Source organism: Hordeum vulgare, chromosome 5H, assembly GCF_904849725.1.
Source record: "Hordeum vulgare subsp. vulgare chromosome 5H, MorexV3_pseudomolecules_assembly, whole genome shotgun sequence".
In the NCBI taxonomy this organism is placed as follows: Eukaryota; Viridiplantae; Streptophyta; class Magnoliopsida; order Poales; family Poaceae; genus Hordeum; species Hordeum vulgare.
The window spans coordinates 544,928,448-544,945,236 of NC_058522.1; the positions used below are offsets into that span (position 1 = coordinate 544,928,448).

Genomic DNA, 16,789 nt, shown 5'->3' on the forward strand with positions numbered 1-16,789 from the left:
GGGACTTGGCCATATGGTGTGTGTCGACCGTAGTACTCCCCCCACGGTTGGACCTCACAATCTTAATCTTTTTGTCAAGCTGATTTTCAACTTCAGCTTTGAATATCTTGAATTTATCCAATGCCTCATTTCTTTCTTTGATTGGATAAATGTAACCGAAGCGGGAGTAATCGTCTGTGAATGTTATGAATGAATCATAACCATCCACACTTTTCATAGGAAACGGTCCACAAATATCAGTGTGGATTATTTCCAGTGTTCCCGTGCTTCGGTTTGCACCTTTCTTTATCTGTTTTACATATTTTCCTTTAATGCAATCTACGCATTGCTCTAAGTCAGAGTACTCCAATTTTGGAAGAATTTCGCTTTTGATTAACCTTTCTATTCTCCCCCTGGAAATATGGCCCAATCGACAGTGCCATAGTTTTGAGGAGTTGTGAGTTCTCTTTCTTTTCTTTTGCTCGTTGTTCGACGAAGAACTTGGCACATTCACATTATTTGCATAATTCACTTTATCATGAATTGATAACAAATAAAGCTTATCATGAAGAAAGGCATTGCCTACATAATCATTATTGTATCACACGGTACATTTACCATGTCCAAAAACACATTGATAATTGTCTTTGTCTAAGCACGACACACTTATTAAGTTCCTATTACATGAAGGCACAAAAAGAACATCACTAAGCAGAAGCGTGAATCCTTCGGTTAGCTCCAAGGAGACGTCACCTACAGCTTCAACTTCTGCTTGGACACCATTCGCGACTTCAATACTTCTTTCGTTTTGGCACATGATCCTCGTCGAACTGAAACCCTGTAAAGAGTTTGCAACATGAACAGTTGCACCTGAGTGAATCCACTAAGTAGATTTTGAAAACTTTACATACAGAGATTCATTTACTAAGGAAACAATAAAGTTACTTCTCTTTGCCATGAAGACCTTTAGCCAGGCAGCACAGTCCTTCTTGTAGTGCCCGGTTTTCTTGTAGTACATACAAGTGTCCTTGTCTACTGTTATTGGCTTTGGCTGATAATAGACGGGAGCCTTGCCTTGGAGCTTGTTCTGTGGTTGGAGGGAGAATTCAGATTAGGTGGGAAAACCTTTTTCTTTTCCTTCACATAGTTAAGGGAGACACCATGTGAAGCCTTAATCCTCTCCTCCTCTTGTGAGCACATTGCGATGACCTTTTCAATATCCCAAGTCTCGGGCTGCATGTTGTAGTTGACTACAAAGGTCTCGAACTCCTTAGGCAACGAAGCCATGACCAGGTGGACGAGGAGAGTTGGCTTAATCTCCAAGTCCGCGTCCATCGGCTTAAGCTTGGCTGCGGTGTTGCTCATCCTGAGGATGTGCTCCCTTATGCCATGCCCACCTCCATTATAGCTCTCTGTCACCAGTTGTTTGATCAAGTGGGTGGCATAGGTCTTAGAAGAGCCACTAAACTGACTCTTTATCTTGTTGAGCATCTCCTTTGCGGTAGGGCACTCTGCTACCGAGCCCAAGATAGTGGTCTCAATAGTGTTCTTAATAAACGCCAAACATTTCTTGTTGGCATTTATCCATAACCTATTACGTATAGAGTAGGACATGTCCTCTTTGCCACAATCCCATTGCTTTTTCTCCCAGCTTTCATCATCCTCGTCAGCATCTCTGACTGGTTCTGTTGGTGCAACTGGTTGTGGTTCCTCCAGAACCCAGTCCACCTCAGTAATGCACAAAGCCATATCAACCTTCTTTCTCCACTCAGAGTAATTATTCCCTCTAAGCGTGGGAACATCCTTGAGGCAGCTCATCAGATGAAAACCACCTACAATCACCAAATGAACGAAATCAGTATGACAATTATATGCATTAAATAACGTTGGTTAAAATAATCATACAATTGTCCATGCAAATAAATCCACATTACCATTGGGCAAATGATAGAAATAAAAGCATCCTTTGGCAATATGCAACATGACCATGTCATTAATCAACGTCGGTCAGAATAATAGCATGACCATATTCCATATTGCATATAGCAGCGGAAAGCGTGAAATAAAAAATCATATGCCATTTTAACTTTGCAGAAAATTAATTCTGTTATTTAAAATAAAATTCGTGAACTTTATAACTCAGTTAATAAAGATCACTTATTTTTCCTTCTCTGAAAAACTATTTTATTCTCAGAAATCTTTTTTACTTTTCTTTTCAGAAAAATAAAATAACAATTCTGTCATAATTGACAGAAATTTGAACATTTTCTAATCATGTTTTCATAGGAAATTTTTTTCCTAGAAAAAACTTTTTAAATATGCCTAAAGACAGAACCTGAAAATCCTTTAAATAAAGGAAAATGGCCGAGGCCTCTTTCTCCCTTGGGCCGGCTTCGGCCTGGCGCCTCCTCCCGCCGGCCCGCTCGGTTCGGCCTGGGGCCACCTGCCGCGGCACGACGCTGCTCACTGTAGGCGGGCCGGCCTTCAGCCATGGCCTGGCAGGCCCAACTGGCCCGACACTGCCTAGGGTTAGCACAAGGGGGGATCCCAGCCGTCCAGATGGATCCGACGGTCCCCCGTGCTCCTCGCTATGAACAAAAGGGGTGAACCCGGCTAGAGGGAGAAACCCTAAGGCATTTCCCCCCAGCCCGCCGCTCTCCCTCTCGGATATCTCGTCCCCGTCGCCCTGGCCTACCGAGCACGTCGCCCACCCCGCTCGCGAGATGAGCCGCAGCTCCGGTCGCCGGTGTCGGCAACGAGAGCGGCCGCGCATCTCGCGCTCGCCCTTCTTGCCTGCTCGCCTCGGCCTCTTTCTCTCCTGCGGAATCTCGCCCCACGCGCTCTCTCCTCTGGCCGTGGCGGTTGCGAGGTGGAGGTGGCCGCCGGCCGTGGCGACCATGGGTCCCGTGCCGCGCGTGCTTTGCACTCCACCCCCTTCCCATGGCGGTTCCTTGAGTGACGTGGTGGCCGAGGCCTTTCTTTCTCCTGAGTCCGCCCCCTATTACTGCTTGCCGGGGTCGTGGCCTTCCCCTCGTCGGCTGCGCACACACCTTGCGATGGGTGCGCCGCCGTCGAGCGGTCCGCTGCGGCCCCTTCGTTTTCCTTTTCTTGTCTCAAGAGAGAGAGTGACGGCATGACCGGGGCGGAAAGCATCTTTATTGCCACCCCCCTCGCCTGTGGCGCATCCGCCTTGCGGCGGACGCGCCGCCGTCGAGGGATTTGGTGATGAAGTCCTATGCCCCCGTGGGAATCCTTGTTTTTCTTTGCATGTTCCTCTCTCCCTTTCTTTTTTCTTTTCTTTTTCGGATTCGATCCGATTTCCTTCTTTTCGATTTCGTGTTGGATTTTGATCCGAACTTTGCCTCCGAGGAGGTAGGTATTTCCCCACACCTCGGCTTGCTGATGCGTGTGGGGATCGAGAGGAACAGGCGCGGCCTTGCGGCGGCGCTTCTTTCCTGACGAGGCCCAATACCATCTTCGGTGCTTGCCCATCTAGGGTTCATGTGGGGAGGGAAATTTTCCTCTTTGGTTTCTTTCACCGAAACACATCTTAACCTAGTGGCTCAAGATACCATTGATAGATCCTACGGATCGACTACGGTAGATGGGTCACGGTAGATCACATGTAATTACCTTGTCCGGAGCCGGATGAGCCCGCACCGTTCTTCATCGGTCTGGTGGCGACGACGGTGATGGAGAAAGGAGGTTAGGCGTGGGTGAAGCTTCCCGTAAACACCGTGCTTAACCTAGATCGGATAGGTATGTCGGTAGGGGTGTGACGACGACGAATCTTGTAGTTCGTGCCCGACACCTCCACCGTCATTTATATAACGCGGGTCACAGAGGCCCACCAACCATAATGGGTTGGGCGCCTCCGATCAAGACGCATAGATCAAGGCCCGGTGGACCGTTGAGCCCAGAGATCAAACCTAACAGTATCGACCTGGGACGAAGAAAAGTAGACCAAACCAGAAACCACATCGCATACGAACACGACTCTAAACCACCCCATACCCAGCCCGAAGCTACGTTTCCGCGACAATAAACGGCGGCAGTCCATCGATTGCTGGACTACCGAACCGAACCATGATCCCATCCATGCGCCGCGCAAAGCGGCCGCGGCCCCTTGGCGATCTCCCACGAAACTGGGCGGACCTCGGGGACGGGCCGGCCGGCCTGATCGCCGAGCTCGCCCTCGCCAACGACGTGGCCGACTACGTCCGCTTCCGGGCCGTGTGCCGGCCGTGGCGCCGGTGCTCGCCGGACCCGTGCGCCGGCGGCCTGAACTATCGCTTCCTCCCCCGCCGGTGGATAATGATCGACAAGGCTGTTGCCGGGCCTCGCCGCCATCGCTTCCTCAACGTATCCACCGGCGAGCGCATCCATATGGACATATTGGAGTTTGCCCAGCACAAGCTGCTCGCGCTCACCCCGGAAGGCCTCCTGCTGCTGCTCCACGAGCCCACCCTGGCCGCCCGCCTGCTCAACCCGCTCACGCGCCAGCTCACCGATCTCCCGCCGGCGACCGCGCTCTTCACACCAGAGCAGCATCGACATAGGGCCTTAGGTTTCAAGACGGAGCTTGATGTGACCGGCGTTGGCCTTTTTGTGGCGGCGGCAACGGCAGACGCGTCCACGGTGTCGGTGGCGATCAGCTTCTGCCGTCCCAGGGTGATCGCCGTCGCCAAGCCCGGCGACGAGAGCTGGACCGTCGTCGAGTACGACGAGCACATGGATTCGGCCCTGCCTTTTGCGGGCCGCTTCTACTGCGCCACCTGGAAGGGCGTCATGGTGCTGGACATGGGCTCAGATGAGCAGCCGCCACGGCTCCAGATGGTCGCCGACAGGAGGGAGGCCTTCTTCTTCGTCCATATGTCGGAGAGCCTCCACCTGGTGGACAACGGCGGGGAGCTGATGCTGGTGCACCGGAGGATGCGGCGCAACCACTACGTTGAGTTTCACAGGCAGTACGATGCCTACAAGGTGGATCTGGAAGCCGGGGCCCTGGTCCGGGCCAAGGGCTTCAACGGGCGCGCCGTGTTCATCGGCATGCACCGCGCGATTTCCGTGTCAGCTCAGGCCACCTTTCTCTCTGTCAAAGCCGATACGGTTTACAAATGTGGCGTGCGGACGGAGGCGTACAATATCGCAGATGGAAGCAGATGCGGCCGGATCACGGATGCCGAGGTCAACTTTCTAGCCCACTGCATCCAGGGCGTCGGCAAGCAACTTGCCTGAGCAAAGTCAACTTTTCTTTTCTACCAGATGTGTGATGTCCTTTCATCATACATAATAAAGTAGCAAAATAGTATGTTCTGTAATACCCCTTCCGTCGAGTGCGGACGTTTGGAGCTCGGCCTCCATGGAGGCCGAAATTTTTAAATAATTCAAAATTCAAATTTTTTGGTTTCAAAAAAATCTGAAAAAAATATGGAAGTAAAGAAGGATGTTATGCGTATGTGTGCAAAAATTTAGGATGAAATACCTTGAAATACGATCTGCACAAAAAAGACAAATTCATGACCTGAAATGATGAATAGTGTCATGTGTAAAAAAGCCTCAGATTTGTCTTTTTTGCACAGCCCTCATTTCAATGTATTTTTTTCTGAAAATTTACACACATGTGTGTTACGCCTTCACTTATCCCTGTATTTTTTTTCATAATTTTTTGAAATGTAAAAATATGAATTTTCATGAAATTTGAATTTCAAATTTAAAGGCCACCATGGAGCTCGGCCACCAAAAGCAATTTCCGCCCTTCCGTCCCATAATATAAAAGAGCATACATAAAGTGAGTATACATGTATATAAATTTAAGTCAATTACATCGATGGTTATAGAACTTGGCCTAAACGATCACTTTAGTGCTAGAGGCTTTCGTATATATGGAACTGGTAGAAAAGCTTGATTTTGGGTATGCAAATACGGTACTAAGCACGTTTGTTCGCGTAAACGCGACGGTTTGCATAGAATTGTCATGCATTATGTCTTTTAGCAGAACGTGCTCATGGCCTAAAACAGACTTTAGTTAGTGTGGCCCATTTTCAACCTGTTAGCCTTTTCAAAATTTTATTAAACATTTGAGTTATGATTTCAAGTAATATACATATAAATAAAGTAAATACATTATTAAAACTTTCATATAATTACATAAAATGTTGAGGCGTGCTATGGGTCCACCGGCTAATGCTTTTAAAAGATCAACCGGGTCGCAAGCAGTCAATTCTGCCGCATCGAGCGGCCAGACAGGTTTTATTGCAGAATTCTTTCTGCAATACACGCCTTGTTGCGGAACTATTGGTTGCAATTTTTTCCAACTAAGAACTTGTTGCAGAAATAATCTCCAACAGAAATTTTGTTGAAAAATATAGATCCGCCATAGACCATTGCAACATCGCATATATTTCAGAAGCATAGCCTATGTGCGTAAACATTTCCAATAAAGGATGATGTGTGCGGCCTCACTTTGACGCATGTCATGCAAAAAAAGGTGACGGATGCGTCCGTCGCGATCCGCCGGACAATGATAAGCATTTTCCTAAAATGTTCACCTATTAAATTAATAAAATGCAGAAATATATAAATTATGAATTATAATTTTTATCTAATTTTTAAAGTGTTTTCATATTAATTAAAACTCTTAAATGCATTTCTATATGTAATGATATTTAAATGAATTATCATATGAGTTTTTTCATGTTTTCAATAAAATATTCTTCCCTTGGGATGGGTATAGCATATAAAAGCGTCCATGCTATAAAAATGTTAAGTTGGTTTTAAAGTGTTCATGTGTTCTTAATAATGTTTTCTGTGTTTTCTAAGAAATAAATATACATTGTTAAATAAATATAAACATATGTATGAAAAAACAAATATGGACATAATGTACCATAAGACTGGAGTTCCTCCAATGAATACACATTTAAAATTATATATGTATATTACGTATAGTTATAATTTATCATTTTACAAACTTAACAAAATGATAAAAAACTAACATGTTCAAAATGGGGCGCACTAACTGATGTCGTTTTAACCCACAAGAACATTCTGTTGTAGTGACAATCTATTGGCATTTCCTGTTTGGCGTCAGTTAATGTACACTTTTGTTAACTGGTGCCTGTGGCGTTCGTAAATGGGCCTGCCCATCTAGGCGCCGGTTAACGAATAGTTTTTGTAAATTCTATGAACTTTTCTAAATATCAATGAACTTTTTAAAAAATTTAACGTATATCTTTTAAGATTGATGAACTTTTCTCTGAAAATCGGTGAACCATTTCTATAATATTAAATTTTATGAACTCGTCTGATTATGTATGAATTGTTTTGAAATTTGATCAACCTCTTTTTGAAAATGGATGAATTTTTTATCAAAATTGAAGAACTTTTCTAATATTTACGAACTTTTTATAAAAATACATGAACTTTTTCTGAATTTCTATGAACTTTTTTCAGATTTAATGAGTATTTTAAAATTTTAATGAACTTTTTCCAACTTGATTGAACTTTTTTTAAAATTAATGAACCTTTTTAAAGATATGAACTTTTTTTCAAATGAATGAACCTTTTTTTTATAACTGTAAAGTTTTTTGATTTCATATTTTTATTTTCGTAACAAATAGAAATTCTGGACGTTTTTTCCTACTAGATCAACAGAAAAAAATAGACAAAAAAAACTGGACAGCATGCCTCGTTTGGAAAGGCAGGCCTGTTTACCTTATGTTGCTGGTTCTATCCCCGCGACTGCATCTCTTTTGTTGAATTCAATTATTAATTTATGTGTTTTACCCAACGGATCTAATGTCTATGTATCCATTTGTGACAAGTGGTGAAATTCGGATCAAGCTCGATGTCCCATGTTTCAGGCCCGAGAAGATTCTTTTTTTCTCAATTGAAATAAAAACAATCAAGGTTATTTTTCGTCGGCTTTTCTATGAAACAATTGTGTGAGTGCATTATTATAAGAATTCATGTTTTGAAAATTGGTTGGAAACATAAAAAATGGTCCTGCTTTAAAAAAAATAATTATTTTTTAGTACGGTCATGTTTAAAAAATTCTTATTCTTTTTTTGCACATTTAGAAAAAAATTCTGGAATTTCAAAAATTCTTCCAGTTTTCAAAACATGGTTTGAATGTTTTAAAAAAATTGTTCATAATATTTTTGTTCAAATTTATCAGAAGTTTTCTAATAATGACCAGGATTTCAAAAGTGTTCCTATTTTCAGAACTTTGTTCACAAATTCAAAAAAGTGTTCTTGTTTTCAAATTTTAGTTCATGTATTGAGAAATTATTCGTTTTTCAAATTTGTTTGGGATTTTCAGAATTCTTCTCCATTCCGAATATATTTTCTAATAATTCAAAATATGTTCTTTATTTTTAAACTTTGTTCACAAATTCAAAATCTATTCATGTTTATTTCTTTTCTAAAATTTACGTTTTAGATTTTGTTCTGAAAACAAGAACATGCTTATGTCTTTGCTTCTCCTTTTCTGTTTCTTTTTTACTTTTCATTTATATTTTTATTGTTTTTATTGTTCATTCTTCCAAAATTGTTCAGTAACTGAAAACATGTTCATCCTTTCAAAAATGTTAATTTTTAAGAAAATAGTCGTGATTCCAAAAATTTGTTCCTAAATTCAGATATGTTTGCCAGGCATTTCAAAAATGCTCTTATTTTTCAAAATTGTCCGGGATTTAAAAATATATTTCTACTCTCGAAAATTGTTCACAAATTTCAATAAAAGTTCTTTATTTCAAAACATTTACCATATTTTGATACGGCTTTCTTTTTTTACGTTTTCTCACAAATTCATAAAATGTTCGCATTTTTTAAAAATGTTTGAAAGTTTAGAAAAAAGTTTCTGTTTCAATATTTTGTTCACCTAAATAAAAATGCTCGTATTTCCAAAAAAAATCAGAATTTTCCAATTGTTCTGCATCTAAAACGTGTTCCTGTTTTCAAATTTTCTCATCAAATCAAAAAATATTCACGTTTTCAAAGCATATTCAGGAATTTTAAAAAATGTTCACGTTTTCAAAATGTGCTAAAATTTTAAAAAAATGTTTGACTTTTTAATACATTCCTCTATTGTCTGTTCTTTCGTGGTAACCACCTATCTGGCAGCTTCAGCTCAAGTGGCTAGTTGCATGTGGTTAGAAGCGTGAGGTCGTGTCTTGAGTCATCCTAGCGTTGTCATTTTCTCTGAATTTTTGTGTCGTAAAATTTCACACTCAACTTAATTCGGTTGTACTGGACCCGTCTAGTTGGGGACCCTCTCTGTGGCGCGCACTCCATTTGCCGCAATAAGCGGCGTATAGGAGCTCCCCACTCGCGCGTCCTCGGAGAGCCCAGCCTGGATGACTCGGTGTCGAAGATGGGATAGACGCTAGCCCATAAATTGGTCTCATGACCCAGCCAGGATCGCCTAAGGCCAACTCCAGCGCATGACCCCATCTGGACGTTTATTTTGTCCGGAGTCTGTTTGTTTTGGACGGACGATGGGGCCGTGTCTGGGGCATTTCTGGGATGCGGTGGCCGTGCACCAGGCAGCACTATGCTGTACTCCAAGTACGCAGGCGGCGAGTTCAAGGGCGCTGATGGCACCAAGTACATTGTGTTGAGAGTGTCAGATGTGATGGCTGAGCTCTCTTAAGCGTGGGGTTTGTTACTTTGTTTCAGTTTTAAGTTCACAATGGAGGCGATCATCAGGGGTGAGATTGCTGTGGTAATCACATGCTACTTAGAGATGGTTATAGAATTGCACGGGCAAACCACTTGTCCGGGTTAAAAATATTTACGAATTTGTTTACAAAAGAAGTTTGATGCCTGTTTTCCCCTACTTCTACATTATGTATGTACATTAGTGCTTAGCTGATTGCTTGATTGTTGTGGCATTACTACTTCTGTGAAAGGTTCCTACACGTATCTTCCATCTGTGAGTGGGCTAGCTAAACAGTAAGCAAACCTGGTGGATCTGGCTTATCAGAATGATTGCTCATTCTTCAATGTTGCTTCTTCGTACAGCGACAATGTAAACCTTATTTCCCTAAGCGAACCAAATCTAGGCTGCCGGTTGCTCAGGATGGCTGGAGAATTTACCGTATAGGACAATGTGGTGTTGCTCAGCTGATGTTTACCGGTGAGATGAGGCAAAATTGGACCGTTTTTCAGCAGCACAGGAATAGGGTGCTGACCTTTTGAAGCGGCAGAGTAAGTGGATGAAGGGGGTTAGTGGTGTAAGATCTGGAGGCCGAGCACCATTGCGGCCAGAGAATGCATGTTCTAAATTAAACTATTCATGGATAATTCCTGGTGTCTTCTATGCCTATGCTATAAGATTCAAATCCTTGGTGAACAGAGAAGCAAAAAACAATACACTAAAATGTGATTCTAATACATGTAATGAGTTATTCCTAAAGGAAGCCTTACTCCTTCTAAAAGAGTTGTGTGGCAGATCTGCTCCTTATAAAGAGGAGTTGTGCGGTAGACGGCCGCGTAAGTCATCCGTCCTTTGGTAGGTCAATGGCTAAGAATCCTTTGGTTACTAGTAAGCTTGCACGTGCAATGCAGTCTTAACTTCATCAGATAATTATGAAAATAGTTGTGTGGTTTTACATAGTTTTCATCTGCACATGTTCACTAAAAAATAGTACTCACTATGTTCACCTTTGTAAGTCGTTTTCAACAACTAAGATTAAGCTAATTTGCATGTTGTCTGAAGTTTCTACAACGCCTTATAATAATGAACAGAGGGAGTATTTGTATGGGTGGAAGAGAAAATAAATCGCATGGACAAAAAGATAGGATGTAAATAATATGCTCACCGCTTGTGGAAGAAGACCATACTTTAAAGGGCAGAGATAACATAATCTGAAAAATCAATTGTATGAATTACCTAGTTTTGTATCTTTGATTTTTATGTCACTGCTTCTGTTCATGTTCTCTTCTCCCCAATTTAATTTATTGAATGTTGTTCTTAAGAGATTTACTTTCTATTCATACTCTAAAGGGCATAGATTCTTTTTTGTTGTCGTGTACCTACATATTCTTAGATATTCTGAGAACACTAACATTGGTATTCATTTTCAGAAATTATATATACCCTATCAACCCAAACTTTATTTTTCTCAAGTAGAAGAAGAATGATAGTGATATGTCATCAAACAATTTGATCAAAGTTCCTATGGAGCAATCTTCATAACACACTCCACAAGTACCTCGAGTTAAACTCCAAACAAGCATAAGAAGGATTCTTCGAAAAATACCTTCATCCATGCAAAGAGAAAACAATACAAAGATAGGATAACCGACCTTTATGAAATAGATTCTACACCCTGATACTTGACATAAGAACTTGTCCATCATATTTAATAAAATGCACCTGATTTCTACAATGTCCTCTTTTGAGAAAATAATTAATGAAGTGACAACAACAAAAGTACAGGGAGGGTGGTGACCATTTACAAACAATCATGCTAACCGAAACACGTCTCATCCTAATAAAACTGGAACGAATAATTGGACGAAAAGAAGGAGCAAAATTTGGCCTTGAATTCATAGTCAAAGAAAGTTTTGCCTTAGCAGTTTTACCAAGTTCTTTGTGTACTAATATATCTCCTTGCGCGACTGCTAATGAACCTTCTCGCCACATGTGGGCATGAATGAATGATTGTGCGAGACTCTGTGCTTAGTATTGTGCCACCCCTTGTCTGATGTGTGGAAAGTCGAACCAATGTTGGGTATTCACAGAGGCAAGACATACCGTTCTCCTATGTAGGCCTTCCCTGTGCGGATATAAATTTCCATTATCAGCACCAGTGAACCTGAACTTGATTCTATACCAACCCAGTTAAGATACAGAGCAACCACAAACTATTTTTTGCAAGCATTTCATCTTCTCTGTGTTTAGCTGACTTTTCCCATAGTGAATTATAAAACCATGCTCCCAGAAATACAAGTTATACAAACCACATGGCTCTCCTAATGAATCAAATGGATGAAAAGCTCAAGAACATGGTCACCCAACTTGTCTGTGTACCCTGATTGTCTCTTCTCAAGTGCATAACCCTCTCCGGACATGGGGTCCTATCCGGTGGATGACTCTCCCTACCCCAGTCCTGCACAATCAGTGACATGTAGAACAATTTACTTCACATCCCACAATGTTTGTCTTGGAATATAAATATACTAACACAGGAAAACAAAAGCTAAGGCACTCTGCCTCATTGAGTCCCTTGTGTTTGCTTCGTGAATCCAGTTTATTGTTAAATGTTCACGTATCTAATCACCTAATCCTAGCCGATGATAAGCATATGCACAAATTTGAACCATTTACATGTCTCATATGTCCTCCGGAAACTCATGGTCGAGTGGGAAGCCGTCCAGGTCCATGCCGACCTGATCACACATGAAGGCCGTCTGATCTTGATCAAAGGTGGATGGCGTGAATGCCCCTCGTCCGTCCTGACTTTGTGTCTCATCGGGATCGTAGCCAGCGGGATCGTCAGCCGGCGCACCACCCTCGAAGATCAAGTTTTGCATGTAGCCCTCGTCCCCGGCGGCCGGCATTCCGCCGAACAGGTTGCATGCGCCCGACAGCACGTCGGCTGGCATCTGGCGCACGCATTTCTTCGCACCTCCGGATGACGAGCCACCGGCAACCGGTGTGGTATTGAGCTCGATGGGCGCTGGCGTGGGCGTGGAATGTGCCACCACGCTCACCTCCGGCGAGCACTTCCGAGAGAGGCCGGAGGCCTGCGGGTAGACTTAGAAGCCCGGCATCGGGTTGCAAGCCGACGCGTGGGGCGAGTCGGGCATGTTGGAGCATATATTGAGCATATATCTCCATATGTGGTTTTGGTACTTGATGACAATTCCTATGGACTAATGGTTGCCTTAAGTTACACTTATAGGATTTGTCCATAGGCACTTCTTGAAGTCCATCTGTTGGGTTCAAGGAGTTTATATGATGACCAAGATGGTATTCAAGGTATTATCCAAAAAATGGTCATAGAGACGCATGGTTGATCAAGATCTCAGACAAAGAGTAAATCAAGATGATCAACACACAAAGCCTACAAGATGTACCGAGAGGGATCAAGTGATCCCATGGTATGGATTTGTCCATAGACACTTCTTGAAGTCCATCTGTTGGGTTCAAGGAGTTTATATGATGACCAAGATGGTATCCAAGGTATTATCCAAAGAATGGTCATAGAGAGACATGGTTGATCAAGATCTCAGACAAAGAGTAAATCAAGATGATCAACACACAAAGCGTACAAGATGTACCGAGAGGGATCAAGTGATCCCATGGTATGGTAAGCATTGTCCATTACGTGTTTGTGTACTAACCCATGGTCTTCGTGAGAGTTCTATGTGGGGGTTAGGTGTGTTTCCATGAGCTTGCGTCAAAGGGAAGATCTCATACAACCCATGGAGTATGACGTCAAGTTGTGATCGTCATCAAGATTGCGACGTGCAAGTTCAAGTGGATCAGCACGAAGATAGCATGCTTGAAGCTTGCCGTCCATTATGGTGGCAATGGACTTGTGAAGATATGCTGAAGAGTGGCTCACCCATAGTGAGTATGGGGGAGCAATCAACTAGTATTCATCAAGCCAACACAATCAAGAAAGGTGGTCCATCTTGAGGAAGCCAAGATCATCATCATCTAGCTCAAGAGGATGAGGTGCAAGGTATAGGTTTGCCCTTGATAGGTCTTCTGGTTAGGATAGATTGTTGTTCTATCAAGGGGGGCTCTCAAGTGAGTAGCTTGATCGTATCGTTCGTTGAGAGTTCAAACCATTTGCATCCTTGCATCATACTTCTTGGTTCTTAGTTGGTGTTTCTCTTTGTGAGTTTTAGAGCTTATGGTCATCTTCATGAAAAGCTCGAGTTCATCGAAAACGGAGTCCATATGCATCTACTATGATGTTTTCGATGTTGGAGTTTTTGCCGGTTCTTCATTCATAGAGATCTCACATCTCTATATCTTTGGCATATTCATAACCGCATGGTCTTAAGATTTCCAGTCGCTGTTTGGATAGCCCTTGTCGTCCTGAATCCAACAAGCTTGGGTTTGCTCGATTCGGAGCTCGTATGCGAAAGTTATGGCTGTTTCAGTGGCGAGCGGTAGTACCGCTGGACCTAGCGGTAGTACCGCTCGACCTAGCGGTAGTACCGCTAGAGTTGGCGGTAGTACCGCTGGCTCGCGGTAGTACCGCCCCTGGTCAGCGGTAGTACCGCCCCAGGAGCTTAGTACCGCCTGCCTAGCGGTTGTTCGTGGACGGACCTTTTTGCGAAGACTTTCGTGGCGGTGGTAGTGCCTTTGCACTACCAGGGGCCCAGCGGTAGTACCGCTTGCGCCAGCGGTAGTACCGCTGGAGTGCCAGCGGTAGTACCGCTACAGCCATCGGTAGTACCGCTAGCTGGCGGTAGTACCGCTGGAGTGACAGCGGTAGTACCGCTGGGGTGCCAGCGGTAGTACCGCTGCAGCCAGCGGTAGTACCGCTGGAGCTCGGGCAGAGAGTGGGGGTAACGGTCTGATTCTTCCCCCCACTATATAAAGGGGGTCTTCTTCCCCCTTGCCTTATCTATCCGTTGAGCTCTTGTTCTATCTCCATTGTTGACATTCTTAGAGCTTGATTACTCTCAATCCCTCCAATGATTCTTGCTTGCTCTTGAGGGAAAAGAGAGAGGAGATCTAGATCCACATCTCCACCAATCACTTTCTCCTCTATGTGAGGGGAACCCCTTGGATCTTGATCTTGGAGTTCTTTGTGAGCTCCTTGTTCTTCCTCTCATATTTCTTCATAGCTTTTGTTGTTGTGGAGGGATTTGAGTGTGAGGGACTTGACCACTTCGTGTGTTCTTGCCATTGCATTAGTTGCATCGGTTTGAGTTCTCCACGGTGATACGTGGAAGTGAGAAGTTGAGAAGCTTACTACCTTCGGTACTTAGTACCCTTGATATTGTTCTTCGTGGATGCTTTGGCGTCCTAGAAGCTTGGTGGTGTCTCGGAGCTCAATCATTGTGGTGTGAAGCTCCGGGAAGCGTCGGGGTCTCCAATAAGGTTGTGGAGATTGCCCCGAGCAATTTGTACGGGTACCGGTAACCGCCCCCAAGGGTTGCCACGTGTACGGGTTCGGTGACCGCCCCCAAGGGTTGCCATTTGTACGGGTTCGGTGACCGCCCCCAAGGGTTGCCATTTGTACGGGTTCGGTGACCGCCCTCAAGGGTCCCTTAGTGGAATCACGGCATCTTGCATTGTGCGAGGGCGTGAGGAGATTACGGTGGCCTTAGTGGCATCTTGGGGAGCATTGTGCCTCCACACCGCTCTAACGGAGATTAGCATCCGCAAGGGTGTGAACTTCGGGATACATCATCGTCTCCCCGTGCCTCGGTTATCTCTTACCCGAACCCTTTACTTATGCACTTTACTTTGTGATAGACATATTGTTTATTGTAATATATCTTGCTATCACTTAGTTGTTTATCTTGCTTAGCATAAGTTGTTGGTGCACATAGGTGAGCCTAGTTGTTTGTAGGTTTTGTGCTTGACATATTAAACGTTAGTTTTATTCCGCAGTTGTTCAAGCCTAAACCTTAACTATTTTAAAGCGCCTATTCACCCCCCCCCCTCTAGGCGACATCCACGTCCTTTTCAGGGCAGCACCATCCGAGGGAACGCGGATGAGCCCGTGTTGGTCGCGGCCACGGCGGCGTTGACGAGGCCGTGCTGGTTAGGGTTTAACTCTAGGATATAGAGCGCCTCCCTCGTTGCTGCCGCGACACGGGCGTTCGTGACCTCCTGTTGCGCGGCGGCGGCTACGGCGGCTGTCGCGATGGCTTCATCCCTCGCGCCCGCCGCGTGCCTGCGGCCCTTCCTCTTGGCCGACTCCCTTGCGCGCTGCTCGGGCGTCAGCGTCTTCTTCGGCTTGGGCGTGGCGGCGGTCTTGCGCTTGCCTTTGCCGGAGGGGGCGGTCGTCATGCCGGACGAGGCGAGGAAGGCGGCAGCGTCGAGGTCGTCGTCCATGACGGGGGTGGGACGGGAGCGCTCGGGTGGGAGGGTTTTTGGGGGAAATGGTGGAGGCTGCCACCAACCAGCGAGCCCGAGGAGAGGAAAAGGCGCGCGTCCGTCTCGTGTACGCGCCGACGACAAATCCGGTTTAAAAATGAACCGGGAATGGGTCGGCAGGCGGACGCCAAGCGGACGCGCGTCCGTTTGGGTTAGTAATATAGAGCCTATGTACATTCACAAATCCGGTTCAAAAATGGACCGAAAATGGGTCGGCAGGCGGACGTCAAACGGACGTGCGTTGGATCGATTTTTATGTCCACGGCGATCCAAACGGATGTGAGCGAACGAAATGGGTTGGCTCGTTGGAGTTGCTCTTAGAGGTTGACTGCTAATTGATACGTATGCACGTATTTCTTTTCCCAGCTTAATTCCTTATTTGAACTGATTTGTCCCAGTGTGCCGAATGAATTACTTCCTCCGTTCAAAAATACTTGTCCTAGAAATAGATGTATTAGACTTATTTTAATTATAGATACATCCATTTTATATATTTTTAGGACAAGTATTTTCGGACGGAGGGAGTATTTTGGGATCATGAGGCAGGAAACTACCTTTAAGGCTTTACCTGGCTACACCTACGCCCGTAGCCATGATAGCACTACAAGATAGTCTTTTTGACTTTTGGTCATGTACTGTAGCTATCAAGAAGCAACCGCTGCTGCTGGAAACAACGCCGGCAGAAGGAAGTACAGCAGACGTTGTCCGGTCGTGCTTCACAAGGTCATG

The 16,789-nt window shown here is 44.5% G+C and overlaps 2 protein-coding genes across 2 annotated transcripts; one reads left to right on the forward strand and one right to left on the reverse strand.

Annotated features, from left to right (window-relative positions):
- Nucleotides 1–612: 612 nt before the first annotated feature.
- LOC123398782 lies at nucleotides 613–3,853 on the reverse strand. The gene is made up of 2 exons (XM_045093241.1): nucleotides 3,613–3,853; nucleotides 613–1,811 (listed from the first exon to the last, which is right to left on the reverse strand). Exons 1-2 carry the CDS (start codon nucleotides 3,647–3,649, stop codon nucleotides 1,018–1,020), a joined length of 831 nt encoding a protein of 276 aa, XP_044949176.1. The 5' UTR covers nucleotides 3,650–3,853; the 3' UTR covers nucleotides 613–1,017.
- A 50-nt stretch (nucleotides 3,854–3,903) lies between these two features.
- On the forward strand, nucleotides 3,904–5,384 carry LOC123398783. Its single transcript, XM_045093242.1, has one exon. It carries the CDS (start codon nucleotides 4,066–4,068, stop codon nucleotides 5,215–5,217), a length of 1,152 nt encoding a protein of 383 aa, XP_044949177.1. The 5' UTR covers nucleotides 3,904–4,065; the 3' UTR covers nucleotides 5,218–5,384.
- Nucleotides 5,385–16,789: the final 11,405 nt, after the last annotated feature.

Coding starts and splice junctions, on each gene's coding strand:
- LOC123398782 (XM_045093241.1), bottom strand. CDS start 3,649: ATGAAGAACGGTGCGGGCTCATCCGGCTCCGGACAAG. Junction 1,812..3,612: donor CTCATCCGGCTCCGGACAAG/GTAATTACATGT, acceptor TGGTGATTGTAG/GTGGTTTTCATCTGATGAGC.
- LOC123398783 (XM_045093242.1), top strand. CDS start 4,066: ATGATCCCATCCATGCGCCGCGCAAAGCGGCCGCGGCCCCTTGGCGAT.